The sequence below is a fragment of the Prosopis cineraria genome, unplaced genomic scaffold (assembly GCF_029017545.1).
Source record: "Prosopis cineraria cultivar Desert tree isolate PC_DT_omini unplaced genomic scaffold, ASM2901754v1 PC13, whole genome shotgun sequence".
In the NCBI taxonomy this organism is placed as follows: Eukaryota; Viridiplantae; Streptophyta; class Magnoliopsida; order Fabales; family Fabaceae; genus Prosopis; species Prosopis cineraria.
The window spans coordinates 25,674,308-25,688,855 of record NW_026555344.1 but is presented as its reverse complement, the minus strand read 5'-3'; the positions used below and the strand labels follow the sequence as shown (position 1 = coordinate 25,688,855).

General features: G+C 33.5%; 1 protein-coding gene across 6 annotated transcripts; it reads left to right on the top strand.

The window, feature by feature from the left end:
- The first annotated feature begins 1,103 nt into the window (after window positions 1–1,103).
- Window positions 1,104–10,476, top strand: LOC129291104 (DAR GTPase 2, mitochondrial-like). 6 transcript variants are annotated; one of them, XM_054928261.1, is made up of 10 exons: window positions 1,104–1,165; window positions 1,455–1,518; window positions 2,325–2,465; window positions 2,969–3,073; window positions 5,280–5,357; window positions 6,329–6,470; window positions 6,611–6,681; window positions 7,745–7,841; window positions 8,784–8,986; window positions 9,971–10,476. In XM_054928261.1, exons 2-10 carry the CDS (start codon window positions 1,459–1,461, stop codon window positions 10,226–10,228), a joined length of 1,155 nt encoding a protein of 384 aa, XP_054784236.1. In that variant the 5' UTR covers window positions 1,104–1,165; window positions 1,455–1,458; the 3' UTR covers window positions 10,229–10,476. The 6 variants fall into 6 exon arrangements, with proteins under 6 accessions (XP_054784236.1, XP_054784239.1, XP_054784240.1 ...); XM_054928264.1 differs by lacking the exon at window positions 1,104–1,165 and having other exon boundaries at window positions 1,449–1,518; window positions 2,152–2,465; XM_054928265.1 differs by lacking the exon at window positions 1,104–1,165 and having other exon boundaries at window positions 1,459–1,717.
- Window positions 10,477–14,548: the final 4,072 nt, after the last annotated feature.

Sequence of the window (14,548 nt, the reverse complement as noted above, 5' to 3'; positions counted from 1 at the left end):
ATAAAGCATTTATTAGTTTCGAAGAACCTTTTTTTATTACTATAGGGTAAGAAATTAACTTTTTAAAACTCCCAAATTTAATTTCTCACTAGTTAGAACTAAATGAAAACAGGGTAGATTTGAAGGTTAAAGCAGTACATGACTTACCCGATACGTAATAAGTTAAAAACATCATCTTTGCTCCTGTTTATGTTTGCCCTAGCAGGTCTCCCCCTCTTCTCCATGTTTGAGCTCTTCTCCCAGGTTCTCCCTTTTGTTTTTCATGAGCTGGACACGTCTTATTAATCAAAGTTTTGCAACATGCGCCGCGGCGTGTGGCATAGTGAGAAAAAATCCTTACTATGCTCACATGTCTACTTCGGGATTTTGCTCTTCTGCTTGTATCTATTCATATAATATTTCAATGGGTCAAAATAACACTTTACTGCTTAGAAATCCTATTCTTACATTAAATCACTAATTCATTCTTAATCAATTATTAATACAGGATTAGAAATTCCAAATGTTACATAATAAATATGACTTATCAACATATGGCATGTATAGTTAGCATTAATGGTTAAAGTTAACAATTTAGTTACTTTTGCACCTACTTGTATAATATTATGGGTATTTTTACCTTTTTTCTCATTTTAGGATGCTAGGTGTCCCTGGCTGACTATTTTGTGTGTATTTTTATCTGTTTACCCTTTTAACCATGCATATTGCGATTTGAACAAACACGCTGACTACCTTGCCAGATATGCACACATTATGAACACTTGTTTTTATCTCTTTGACCATCATCCACTTTCAATTATAAGAGTGGAAGATGTTCAAATAGAATAGATGCTTTTACTTTTTCTTGGTCTATTGTACCTTTTTGTTTGTTTAATTGGATATTCAGTTTTTACTCAAGATATTTGAATTAAATTTGTACTATTTAAATTGATTAATGTAGAACCAATTTATTAAAAAGATTACAACTTTTTATTTTAATAAGTAAAAATTAAAAAATATGTGGACAATCTGTGCGCCCAGATTTTTTTTTTTTTTTTGAATATGAAACGGTGCGCGGAACTGGTGGTGCTCATCAGTTGCATCGCACTGAAGGCGCGTTTATATGCCGGCTGCCGCTCCGTTCTCCATCAACCTTTAGCCGGTGTTCTCAGCTCAATCTTACTAGGCGAGTGGTTTTGTCTCTCTCACTCTCCTCTTAATCCTTTAGTAATTTCTTCTGCTTTCTTGATGTCTTACCTGATAGACTGCCTTTGTAATTTCAAATTCTGGCGCTCTTCGTAAGGCCTTCAAGAGAAAAGGATGCTTCAATATACTGCTTATGAGCTCTGGGAATGAAGCTTTTTAGATTGATAAAGAAGGCTTCGTGCATGCTTTCTACACTTTAATATAACTTCAGCATGTACTTCCTGCTGCGTTTTACTTTTGTCTCTTTCTCACAGTCATTTTCTTACCAGACGGATGCTAGAATTAAGGAAGAGCACTGCAGATAATTTCAAGCTTGTTGAGGGTGAAATCTCGGTAACCTTCATTGAACTCAACTCCTTTTTTATTTTCCTTGAGTCCTGCTGATTAGATTATTTAATGGGCGAGTTTCGTTGTGGTTCGAGGTGAGGAGAGGAAAAATTGGGACTAAAGTGATGAAGATGATTAGGTGGAAGCATGGATTTAAGGTGCTAGGAGAGGTGATAGTCATGAAGAAGAATTGATGTTATAGTTGGTAGGTAAGTTTCTTCTCTCCTACCATCAAGTTCTCTCTGTTTCAGGAGCCAACTTAGCGCAATTTTCTGTTATGATTTGAGGCTAGAATGTGTGCATTAGATTGAAAGTTTGATGGTAGGAGAAACTGAAAAGGTTTAACTTTTGTAGATGGTAGACTAATGGTAAACTCACTTCTTTTCTCGCACCATTTAGAGAGGTTTGAGGTTCGCTTGGAATAATTTTATTGTGGAATTTTATGGGTCGATTTTGGAGTTTCATAGGCCTAATAATTTTTAAAACCCGTTTGGTGTTGCAAAAGTCCAAGAGAGGTAAGGCATTTGCATAATTTGATGTAATATAGTTGGCACCAGCCAAGGGCAGAACAGGGTGATCTCTATCTTTCGTATTACTCTATTGCCCAACTAATGATGAACATTTTTTCTTTCTTATCAGGTCTATTTGAACTGCATTTTGCACCTGGTGTCCCTATTGTATTTGGCCTTCTATTCTTTCGTGTGCCAAATAAGGCCTCAAGAATCTGCATAAATTGCAATTGTGCTTGCATTGCATTCGTTATTGACTCATGCTACTCAACTGACATGGGGACAAATTATTTAACGAGACAGATGGGCAAAGCAATGAAGGACTTAAAATTGAAGAAACGAATACAAGGACTATGGTACAGTCCTCATATGGCTGCTGCTTCTCATGCCATCTCAGAAAGGATTCAATTGGTTGATCTTATTGTGGAACTCAGAGATGCAAGGGTAGTCTCATTTTCTTATGCTCTCTGTCTACTGAAGATTTTTTTTCCTTTAAATGTTTGATCAAATTTCATTTAGTTCGGCGTTTGCTTCTGTTTTCATTTTCAGTCATGATTTTCCCATTATAGAATCTGTAGTTTTTACTTTTTCACTGTTACTGTGAATTTTAAATTTGATGGAGTTTATTACAATGATGCTTTGGTGTACTAACTTGAAAGCTCTGTCTTCCCACCCCCCTTTTAATACTTTTGTTAATTGATATGTTCTAATTTTACTTTATACACACACACACACACAGACATATCAAGTGGGGACAAAAATCTTTCTTTGTTGTTGATTTTTTCCCCAAGCCTTGGTTTCTTCTCATGCATTTTATCTGGTTTCTTAAATTACTTCAGGATAGACATTAAGTAGGCAATAACATTTAGATTTATTTTCATTTTTTTAAACTTATTTATTATTATACTGGTAAAAAACTTATTTATTATTTGTATCTCTTATTTTAGATTCCATTGTCTTCAGAATGCGAGATATTGAGAAACTGTCCAGCTTCCACTAGAAACATTATAGCATTGAACAAAATGGATCTTGCTGATCAATCAAAATTACAGGTGATCTAAGCCTCTTCTTGCTTCATTGATTTTGGCATTTGGATTTCAGAAGGTGATTACTCAAATTACTGATATTGATTCTTCTGTTGGATGCATTCAATTCTATTTATGTTGTTAAAATGTTTTGGCTATACTTATGATTGGGAGGAAAAAAAAAAACATTCGATGAAGGAAAAAAGTTAAAAAAGGACGATGATTGATAAACTCAATTCATCATTGTATGCCTAAAAAATTTGTCACTATGGCTACTTTGTGTGCTTTCTATTGAATGTGGATTCAGTTTTGGTTGTCAACTCTCTACTGGTGACCTTGTGCAGTTCTGATTAGCTTGCTTATGACTTCTGTGATTACTTCCTTAATGGCTTGTCAATTTCTGGGTTAATGTCTTAGGTACCCCTGGTTTGGTCATAAATTTGGATTCGAATAAGGAGGTTGGGATAGGCTAAGTTGTTGTGAGTTATGGCCCCACAACTTATGTTTTTCCTCTTTAATGGTTGGATTGTCTCCCTAAATATGAGTTTTGGGTTAGTATGATACCTTTTCAAGGGAGCTAATATCCATAAAGGTATAGAGAACGTATGGACAATCAAATTTATGAGTTCTTGACGGCATTCAGTTGATGGGGTAGGGTGTGTTAGGATGGCTTCCCCTCAATATCTTAGGCACATTATTTATAATAATGAGAAGTAGAGAAATCTTAAGGAGTTGTCTATTTTTCCTCTTGACTATGCTGTTTTGTTGAGGAGTACGGGTGCAGAAACCCCTCAGTAATTGAGTTAAAATGGTTTGTAGCAACATCAATTTGAAAAACCTGAAAATTTTGAAATATTGCTTAAACGTGGTTTTGAATCATGATGCGAAATTTTTTGGAGGTACTTTATGTTTTGTCTTTTGTGAGAAGAACCAAAGTAATTTCAATGTTATTATTGATGGAAGGGACTAACTGGCACGGGTATGCATGTTAAAGTAAGTGACATAATGACAATTCTTTATGGCAGAAATAATAAGTGGTAGTAAGTAACTAGAATATTGACTATGAAGCACGGATACTTCAAAAAAGTAAATGTATTGTATTTGATATAATACTTGTAGGATACTTTTGCATTTGTGTCCCATATTTTAACATTTGTAATGTAATTTTTTTCAATAATTTTTTACTATATCACTTAAAAACTTAAAAAATATTTAATGTTTTGATTGATTGCTATAAATATCTTTATATTATTTTAAAAATTCTTGTTTAAAAATCAAAATACCTATATCTATATCATAAAATGTTGAAAATGTATTATAAATATCCCTGTACCTGTATCGTAAAATTTTGAATATTTGCCGTATTGCTGTATCATGCTGTATCCTATTGGATACTCATACCCATATCTATGCAACCTAGAATATTGAAGACAGCAGTCACATGTGAGGTAATTGTTCTTTGTTCTATTTCTTTCATTCATCTTCAGTTGTTATCTTGCTGTCAATCAGGAAGCTAAGGCTTAAATTCAGGGAATGCTTCAAGATTTTCGTTTATGACACTTTTTTTAACTCACTATTGTTGTTGATGGTATGGCTATTGCCTTTGGTTGGATATTGAGAAGGCCTCAAGTTTTTCTTTTGTTATATTCATCTTTTCCCCTGCATGTGAGTGGGGAGAGATATGCATGCTTTGCAGTGCCTATGTTGGATTGTAATGCTTGGATCGTCTTAAGAAGTTTCGTTCCTGGTCTTGATTTAAAGCAATATGCTTGTTGTGGCCTATTTTGATGTTCAGCATTTGCTGTGTTGTTGGTAATGTCCTTGGTAGACGGGTAGAGGGATTGGAGAATTTTTTTTTTCTTTATGATTATTGTTTCGCTTTGTTTATGTATTGTTACCTTATTCCCGTTGCTCTTTGTACTGCTTCTTTCCTTCTTGTAAATTTTCTTCTTTGATTCACCAAAAAAAAAAAAAAAAAAAAAGAAAAAAATCTTTGGTCCGAAGCAAATGTGAAAGAAAGTACTTCTTAAAATTCTCATCAAATTACTCTTTCATGTTGTAAATTCAGTGCTGATCTTTTATCATCATAAAACTAAAACTAAAAGTGGGGGATTTTTTTCCCCATACTTAAATTCTTCTAGTGAAGATGTATTCATTCTGGCTTTTCTTGCCCTCCTGCTCTTTCATTTCCACTGGAAATAATGTCATGATTCATAATTCATTTTGTGAATAGGAATGGATGAAATATTTTAGGGAAAGAAACTTCATCTCTTATGGAGTCAATTCTCATAACAAGGAGAACATCAGGAAGGTAAACAGGAAGATCCTTTTCTATGAATCTGTTTTCCTTTTTTCCTGATGCTCAAGAATTATCTTATTGTATATATCTAGGACTATGTAAAGAACATTACACATGGGGGAGTTGTTAGTCTGATAAAACTTTAATGCACAATCTAGATAATAATCAGTTCCAGGTTTCAAGAATTTTTTGGCTTTCTGCTGTACTGCTGTTGCTATTCTTTTTTCTCTTTACCCCTTCATTAATTCTTTCGGCCTTTTCCTCTGCTCAGTTTAACTTTAGGAGGCCTGTTACCCCAAAGTACCTTGTTGATATGTAGGGGCAGGGACTGGCTTATTGACCTGAATAATTAGTTTTTAAAACTATTTTAAGTTTTTTGATATTATTTATTTATGATTTTTTATATCTTGCTGCTTTTTAAAAATGTTTTTCCAATTTGCTTAAAATGCACAGGGTTGATGGATAAATTTAACATTTGAATTTGCAAGAGAATTACTATCTGCTTTGCAGATAATATAATCTATGGATGGTAAAAAGTAGTTATATTTAAAATTTGATACATATGATAAAATCGAAGTTTCAACATTGGGTAGATGATGCAAAGATGAACCTTTTCGACTTCAAGAAATTAACTTTGAAGTCTCTATTTTATTGTCTTAGAAATGATTTGGCGGTAAGGAAGAAGGAGAACTTGAGAAACTGAAATTAACTTTTAAGTCTCTATTTTGCTGTCTTAGAAATGATTTGGCATTAAGGGTTTACAAATAGCTTTGGTAATCAGATCTTAGATGGTGAGGGGACGTGTTAATCAAGCAGAATTAGTTACTTGTGTTTAGTTGTGTTAGAAATGTGCTAATGGAAATGGCTTCAAAGGGAAGAGTGACACTGTAAACCATGAAGCTAATATAACCTTTTTCCTATTCCTTATATCTTAATTGATGTGTTGATCATGAAGTAATCTAAGGACTCTTGGCTACAGACAGTTTTTGAGCCTTATACAAAATCAAGTAAGAGAATTGAAGAGAACTGATCATACTGCGACGGTAATGCTTGTTGGTATTCCAAATGTTGGTAAGTCAGCACTTGCTAACTCCTTGCATCAAATTGGCCGAACTAGTGCTGCAGGTAACTAAAACTTCCTTGCAATGCTTGTAAGTAGCAGATCATATACTAAAGTTTTGTGAAGCCTGATGCATGCATATATTTAAGAAATTTGTGTTTTTTCTGATTAGTTTTCTTTGTATTCTACGTCTATTGTTTTTTAGAGAAGGGAAAATTGAAGCATGCAACTGTGAGCCCAGAGCCAGGGGAGACCAGAGATATACGAAGTTTTAAGGTGGGTCCTCTATTTTCTTTGGCTCTATGCTTTCTTGAAATTTGTTAGAAAAATTATGGACAACTCATATAATGGACTAAATCAGATTTCAGTTTTCACCTTTGCTATATTGTGATATAGAATAACGATAGGCAAGGAGAGAGAAAGAGAGAGAGATAAGGGAAACAGAGAAGAGAGGCTAGAGATAGGGAGGAAGAGAGTAACAAGAGAATAGAACTTAATACCTAACTTTTTTCAAATTCTTGATTATAATCACTAGCTTATCCATTTTTATAGGCTATGGCTTGTCCCTAGATGCCTAACTAAGCTAACTACCCTTAACTTCTCACTCTTTTATTTATTACCCCTTCGGTCCCATATATAGTTTATTTCTAACTACCTTACTAGAACTAAGAAGAGGTAGTTAAATCATTTGTATTGTTTGAAAAATTTTTTCACCCAGTTTACCTTTATTAAATGCATCCTCTTTAAAAATACTCTCTCTCTTATATGTAATTAATAATTAATAATCCGTCTTTTAATGCAAAGTGACTTATAAAAAGGACACCTAATTTCTTCTGGATAACTTATATGAGACCAAAGGGAGTCCATATCATCATCATGTTAAAATAATCTCAAAGCTGTTTATTACCGTCTTATAAGTTTTATGAAAATTATGAGTCTCTGACTAGCTTTGTTTTGGATAACACATGATCCCACTTAATCTCTTGTACCACTGAACACAAGTTTGAATTTTCTCTTTCCTATTTTTAATTTGGTAATTTTCCTTTATTTGGATTAATAAATTAAATGTCTTATAGAATATGATATTGAAATGTGGCTTATCAGATGGTATTTATGGATGCAAGAGAGGCTATTCTAGGATTAAAATTACAACTAAGATATAGGGGGCCATTGTAGGAAGTAAAAATTCAATTTGGACATAAAAGACTAATGAAACGAATATTACACTCATGCGCCCAAATAAAATTTCATATTCGTACTATTTCCAACGCTTATCATATTTGCATGCATACTATTTCTTTTGTGATTTCATTTTCACTTTAGAAAATCTTTCATTCAGATTGCTAGCCATCCCAATATTTATGTATTGGACACTCCAGGCGTTTTACCTCCAGAAATTCTTGATGTCGATGTTTGCTCTAAATTAATTTTAACAGGTATATTTCATTAACTTTCCTTCTATCCTGAGTTTGGATGGCTCTATATCTACAGCTATGACTTTTTACTGAATTGACTATATAATCCTCCAAAAATCCAAGTGTCAATTTGGTCCCCTAAAGTTAAATGTCTTGTTTTACTTCTCTAAAGATTGATTTGGTTCTATGATGGTCTTCACATTAAGCTCATTAAATGTGGCCTGAAAAATGGGTCATATGGCTTTTAACTGTGAGTAGGACTAGCACACTCCATCATTCAATTATGGCTTATCTTTCATCTTCCTAACTTTATTAACTATCTAGTTTTATGAAGACTTTAGAAGCTGTAGGAAAATCGCATTGTGTTTAACATAGTTGATTTATTTATGTTGTGCCTTGTGTTGGTGAGTGCCATTCCTTGGTAGAGCCCATGTCAACCCATGACTAACCTTAGTAAAGTTCTTCTTTCCATTACATCACAAGGCTAAACGGGCTTCTACAAGTACTTCTACTGTTCCTAATGTGCTTTTATATGTGATAGTCCGTGGCTCTGATTTTACTGAAGTCTGAGGCTGCGATGTCAAAAATGAAAGCTCCCTTTGAAACTCTCCTCTGTATTGTTGAAGCCCCCCTAATTCGAGAAGGAAGCATTTTCACTCATGGCTAAAATGTGTGCAGAAAAAGAAAAGAGGCAAAATTAATGCTCTATGCATTATGGAAACACCCTCTTTTCCTATTAATCATGTCATGCACTAAAAAAATTGAGATGTCAAATGAATCCACTTTTCCCAAAATACATGCTGTGGTATATAATATAAATGATTGTTATTAAGGGCGATAAACTAAAATATTGCAAACACATTGCTCAAGGTTTTGGTCTGATTACTTCATAGTTCAGCATTTTCATATTTTCTGCAGATTTCGTTTACTTAAGTCCCTTCTTTCTTTTTAATCCTCAAGCAGGAGCAATCAAGGATTTGATAGGGACAAAAGAACTTGCTCAATACTTTCTAGCTATACTCAATAGGAGTGAACAATACAAGAATTGGGCAAACTTATCCAGCAAGGATAAGGATATGCTGTCTCTTGACTGTACAATGGAGTTTTTGAATAGCTCTGAATCGCATGTGAAGCAGAGAAGACAAAGCCCTACAGATCACACGCAGGTTTAAGTTATTTGATGTTAACTTCAACTTTATTCCTCGCGTTGGGAGTTTTCTGTGCAAGAGGGGGCATTAGAGCTGAAATAAGATTCTCCCTCTAGTCTCTAGTTTTGCATCATGTCAATATTTTATGATATCCTCTAGAAAAGCTTTCATGGTTTTGGGAAGGCTACTTTTCCATCATTATTACACAGTTCTTTTCTCATCAATAAATTCTGTCTCTCCAAAAAAAAAAAAAAAAAATCGATCTAAGAAAACTATTCTCAAAATAAAAGTACCTTTGACAATTCTGTTAAAACACTCGGACCATCAATAGAAGGAGGGGACAAATGACCAATGAGATCCATTCCTTCTATTTATTATTATTATTTTCTTGAATATTTATTATTATTATTTTCTTGAATGAGCATTCCTTTTAATTTAGATCAGTTACTGTGATCCCATTGATAAGATGCCTGAAAATTGTCAAATCTGAAAGGATACAAAGGAATCTACTTTAGGAGACAGTAATGGTAACATGGAAATAGTGTTGGTGATAAGAAAGCAATAATGGTAACCACGACAGTGATGGTTACTGCAGTGGCGGTGGCGGCAGCAAGGCAACGATGACATGTTGTGGCTGTGTAAATGGGTCTCTGTTGAAAAGCCAGCCACAGGATTTACCACTGGATAGTGAAAATTTGCTTTGGATGACATTGTCATAATACACACGCATGTTCTCCTTTTCCTTTCTTGGGAAAATTTACTGAATGACATTTTACATGATTGTTCAACTAGCAAAAGATCTCCTTATCATGTTATAATTGTCAAAGGAAGTTAGATAAGTTTATAATACTATGCTAGCCAGTGCAACAGAAGTTGGTTAGTGTACAGGGATAATTGACAACACATTACTTCCCATTGTCTTCAATTAAGGTTGATGAATAAGGTTATTATTTGAACAGTCTTTGATTTCCTTTGAATAAACTCACAGATTGCATTTGGCAGGACTGCATAGTTCGGGATGTTCGACAAACCCTCTTCGAAACAATTTCAGCGTATGAAGGGGATACAAATGATGAAGAGGAGATGGAAACCCTTATTTCTATACAGTTTGGAGCATTGCAGAAGGTATTTCATGTTTCTTCTGAATGTCCTGAAGAGGCTAATGTCAAGGTTGGTAAGAAGCTGCTTGATCTTTTCCGTACCGGGCGTCTTGGACATTATATGTTAGATCTTCCTCCTGGAAGCATCCACTTTAACTAGATATAGACATTATGTTTTATATGGAGTTTGAGAAATGAGCTGCATTGTTATATGGTTATTGACAGTCCAATTTGCTACAATTTTGATGTTCTGTGTTGATGATTAGTTGATAGTCTACTTTTGAATGGGATAAATAGAGAGGAAGTGGATTCCATATAGGCGGCTCATTGGATTTAAGGATAATTCAAAATTGAATCAAACTGTTAGAAGCCAAAACCAAGCAAAATTAAATGAAGTGTTTCCCCTTACGTCATAATAAGTTCAATTGTTGGTTTAGTGTTGTTTGATCAGTTTAATTAAAGTCAAAAATGTTTTTTTTTTAATTCCCTTGCTCGGTATCTTGGAAAACTTAAATATCATCTTTTTCTGTCCAGACTAATCTGAACACCCCACTATGTGGGAATGTTATTATCAATGGTGGCCTTGTGGGTATCTCCAGGGTGTTTTTGGTAGTGTTTTTATTGGCTGATGTTTGATAAAAAAAAAAAAAATACAATTTTGGAATAATTATATGATGACATTGAGTTAATTTTTACTAACATGTTCTGGAGCTCAATATTCTTATCTTAAAATAGCATACAAAATAATTTAGAAAGGGAAAGAGATATTTGTAAAATAAAAGAAAATAAAATATGGAAGTCTCAAAAAGAAACTTCAAAATTGAATAAGATTTAACTGGATAAAATCTTTTATTTTTTGTGAAATCCAATAGGTAGGACTCAGGTTGGATTAATTTTGGTCTACAATTACCGAATCGAGTTTGTGAACGTCTCTAGATGCATTTTTTACAGTGAGCATACACTTGGGTCTTAGTGAAGAAGGGATTAAGATGCACTCTCATACCCTTTTTCTTTCTTTTCTTCTCCTTCTACTTCTCCTTCTCCCCGCCCCCCTCTTTCTTTTTTAAATGATAACTGGAATAATAAAAAACCAAACAATGATTATTTTTGAGTCTAGTCTTCTACGTAAATTAGATTTTGTGGATCTCGTGCTTTTAACAAAACAAACGTTAGACCATCAAATGTAAGGAAGTTGATATTTCTTAAAGAGGTCTTGAACTAGAGTCTTGAATATAGATCAAAAATTTGGGATGTTAGATCTCACAAAAAAAAAAAAAAAAACTCGACACTAGAAGCCTCACCTGCCAATTTTGATATTTTCGTCCTATAGGCCACAAGTACTTTTAATATATTACTAAAATTCAAGATAAAATTAACGCAACAATTTTTTCCTGCCCTACTTTGCCATAGTTGCAACAGAGAGAGAGGAGAGAGAGAGAGAGAGAGAGAGAGAGATGAACATGAATTACGATCGTTCTTTATAATACTGTGCAATCAATATATCATATGTAATAGAAGAATAGTTGAAGCTCCGGCTCAGGAGGCGGCAGCTTCCATCCTTCGACTTAAATCTCCATCGTGCCTCTTTCGACCCAGAAACATACTGTGTTACTTATAAAAGAAAATTTGAACCATCCATTTCTCCACACAATCACAGCCTTTCATTATAATTTTATATTGTTTTTCACTCTTCTGTTAAAAATCTTGGGTTCCAGAGTGGGAAATTCATGTTTTACCTCCAAAAAAATTGTTGCTGGAGTATAAAAAGAAATTCTCATACAAGGAAAAAGGATTTTGCTGAAATCATACATTGGGGAGTAAAATCTTGTTATTTTCATCAATGAGAAAGAAGGGCAATGACTAGAATTGTATTTCTACAAGTTGGGTGCTTCTTATCATCGGAGGAAATGGTCTTTGCATTTATAAAACGAAAAGGTCATATATATTTTCATTTTTCTCGAACTGATTATTATCGAAGGTTACTTCTTTCATTTTCTAATAAGTTTATCAAGATAGAATTTTTATATATATGTTGCTTCTTCCTTATATTTTTATATATGCTGGAAGTTATTTTATGGAAGTATATTGTTTTATTTATAACCAGTTTACTTGTTACAGGTTTATACAATGGATATAAATTTGACATTTAGACTTAATCTTGAGTTTGAAAATATGGAAGAGTCATGGAAAGTTTGGAGAAATTATGCCAGTAGAATGGGTTATGGTGTTCGAAAAGAGAAATTTAGCAAGAGTAGAAAAGATACATCATATTCATACAACTTATTTGTTTGTTGTGAAGAGGGGGTGTGAAAACCAGACAAATGAGATAAGAACAAAAGAATTCTAGACCAAAGTCAAGAATGGGTTGCAAAGCTAGAATGAGAGTTGTACAAGTAAATGGAAAATACAAAATCAGTGAAGTTTTTCTAAATCACAATCATGACCTCCAGCCTCCTAAAGTTAGTCACATGTTTTGATCATATCATGAAATAACACCAGCACAAGCATTTGAATTAGAAAACTATAGAAAGATTTAGGATTAATAAAAAATTAGAATTTAATTTGATGAGTGAATATGCAGAAGGTCGAACCAACTTGAGATTTACAAGAGTTGATGCAAAGAATTATCTTAGTTAAAGGAGGAGACAAGCCATCTCACATGGTGACGCTAGATGTATCTTTCACTACTTGAAGAACAATTGGCAAAAAAATATATCTTTTTCATTCTCATCAAATGGGCTTGGAGATGCAAGTTACAAATGTCGTCTGGGTTGATGCACAAATATTGATTGACCATGCTTACTTTGGAGAAGTTATTTTGCTTAATACAACTTATTGTTTGAATCATGATTATAGACCTCTTGCTATTTCTCTGACATAAACCATTATAAAGGACGGGTGACATTTAGAGTTGCATTGTTGTATGATGAGAATATTGAAAGTTTCAAGTGGCTCTTTTAGAATTTTTAATTTTGTATGCATACAAGAATGTGAGGCCACAAACTATTTTTATTGATCAAGATTCTGCAATGGCACAAGAATTATAAGAAGTGATGGCAGAAGTAACACATGCCTTATGCATATGGCATATTTCAAGGAATGCAATGAAGCACCTTAAAAACTTGAAAAATGATGAGTCTTATATCTTGAGTGATTTCATTTATTGTATCTATCATTGTTGGGATGAGACAAAGTTTGAGGAAGGATGGAAAAAATTATTATCAAGACACACATGGGAGAAAATACATGGTTGATGTCCATGTATAAAATAAAAGAGAAATAAGTAGCATGTTATATAAAAGGCTTAAGGACAGTCGTATGAGAAGAACTTGGGTTAATAAAAGTATAAATTCATGTGTAAAGAGTTTTAAAAGTCCTAAATTGGATATAAACCAATTCTTTCAAAAGTTTGAACAAGTTGTGGATGACAAGCATTATAATAAATTGCAACGTGAATTTGAGACTTGTGATAAGTTGTCAAGGTTGATATTACAGAGTTCACACTTGTTTCATCAGCTTTATAAAGTCTATACTCAACCTATTTTGAACTTTTCCAAGTCCAATATGATCAATGTGATGCTACATGTAAAAAAGATATACATGAAAGGAAGAAAAATGAAGATGAGGAGGACAGTACAACCTTGTTTGATAACAGAGGGGAATATAGTTTGACATTTAATCCTTCAATTGAGACAATTACCTATAGTTGCAAATAGTTTGAGTGAGTGGGTATACTATGTTATCATGCATTGATAATATTATATGACCATGATGTCAAGCTACTAAACTTAAAGGCAAACATATAATGAAGTTGAGCCTAAAATCATGATGAGAAATATATAATGAAGAGGTAGACAAGAAAATCATGATGTGGTGTAGTGTATAATTTAAAGAGAAAGCAAATTGAAATTGATCCTAATCTTGACAGGTCAAGATGATATAGGTACTGAGTCATGTGTCTTGATGATTGTAAACTAAGAGAAGAGGAGTGTGTCACTTATGCAGATGTTATCAAGATACATGGATGTGACAAAACCTTCAAGAACTTGAAGAATCAAGAGAAGAACAAGACTCATAGGTTTAGTTATTTATTTTTCTTAGATTCAATGTGAAAACTATGAGAGCTAAATCCAATGTCATCAATTTAAAGTGAATGCACCATCTTTAGGCTCATAAGTCCATTGATCTTAACTATTAGTCATTTAGAGTGCCTTTGTGTTTACATGTTCATTTCAAGCATGAGTCTTGCTTAAGTTGGATCATAGAAGTTGAGCCTTGCATAGCATGACATTTTAAGCTTAAATCATGATTGATTAAAGCTTCTTTTGTCACTTAAGACACACTACAGATATTCGTGCTTGAATCAAAAGTTGTCCATTGTTATTTATCACTTATGTGTGTGAGATGTCTTAATAGCTTATGTGTTACATTCATGCTTGAAAAGATCTTTACACTATGCCTGAATTGTCACATAGTATTA

Bases quoted from the DNA above. Each gene is read 5' to 3' on its own strand.
- LOC129291104 (XM_054928261.1), top strand. From the start codon at position 1,459: ATGCTAGAATTAAGGAAGAGCACTGCAGATAATTTCAAGCTTGTTGAG. The intron at 2,466-2,968 runs GTAGTCTCATTT...CTCTTATTTTAG, and splicing joins TGGAACTCAGAGATGCAAGG to ATTCCATTGTCTTCAGAATG. The intron at 6,471-6,610 runs GTAACTAAAACT...ATTGTTTTTTAG, and splicing joins TGGCCGAACTAGTGCTGCAG to AGAAGGGAAAATTGAAGCAT.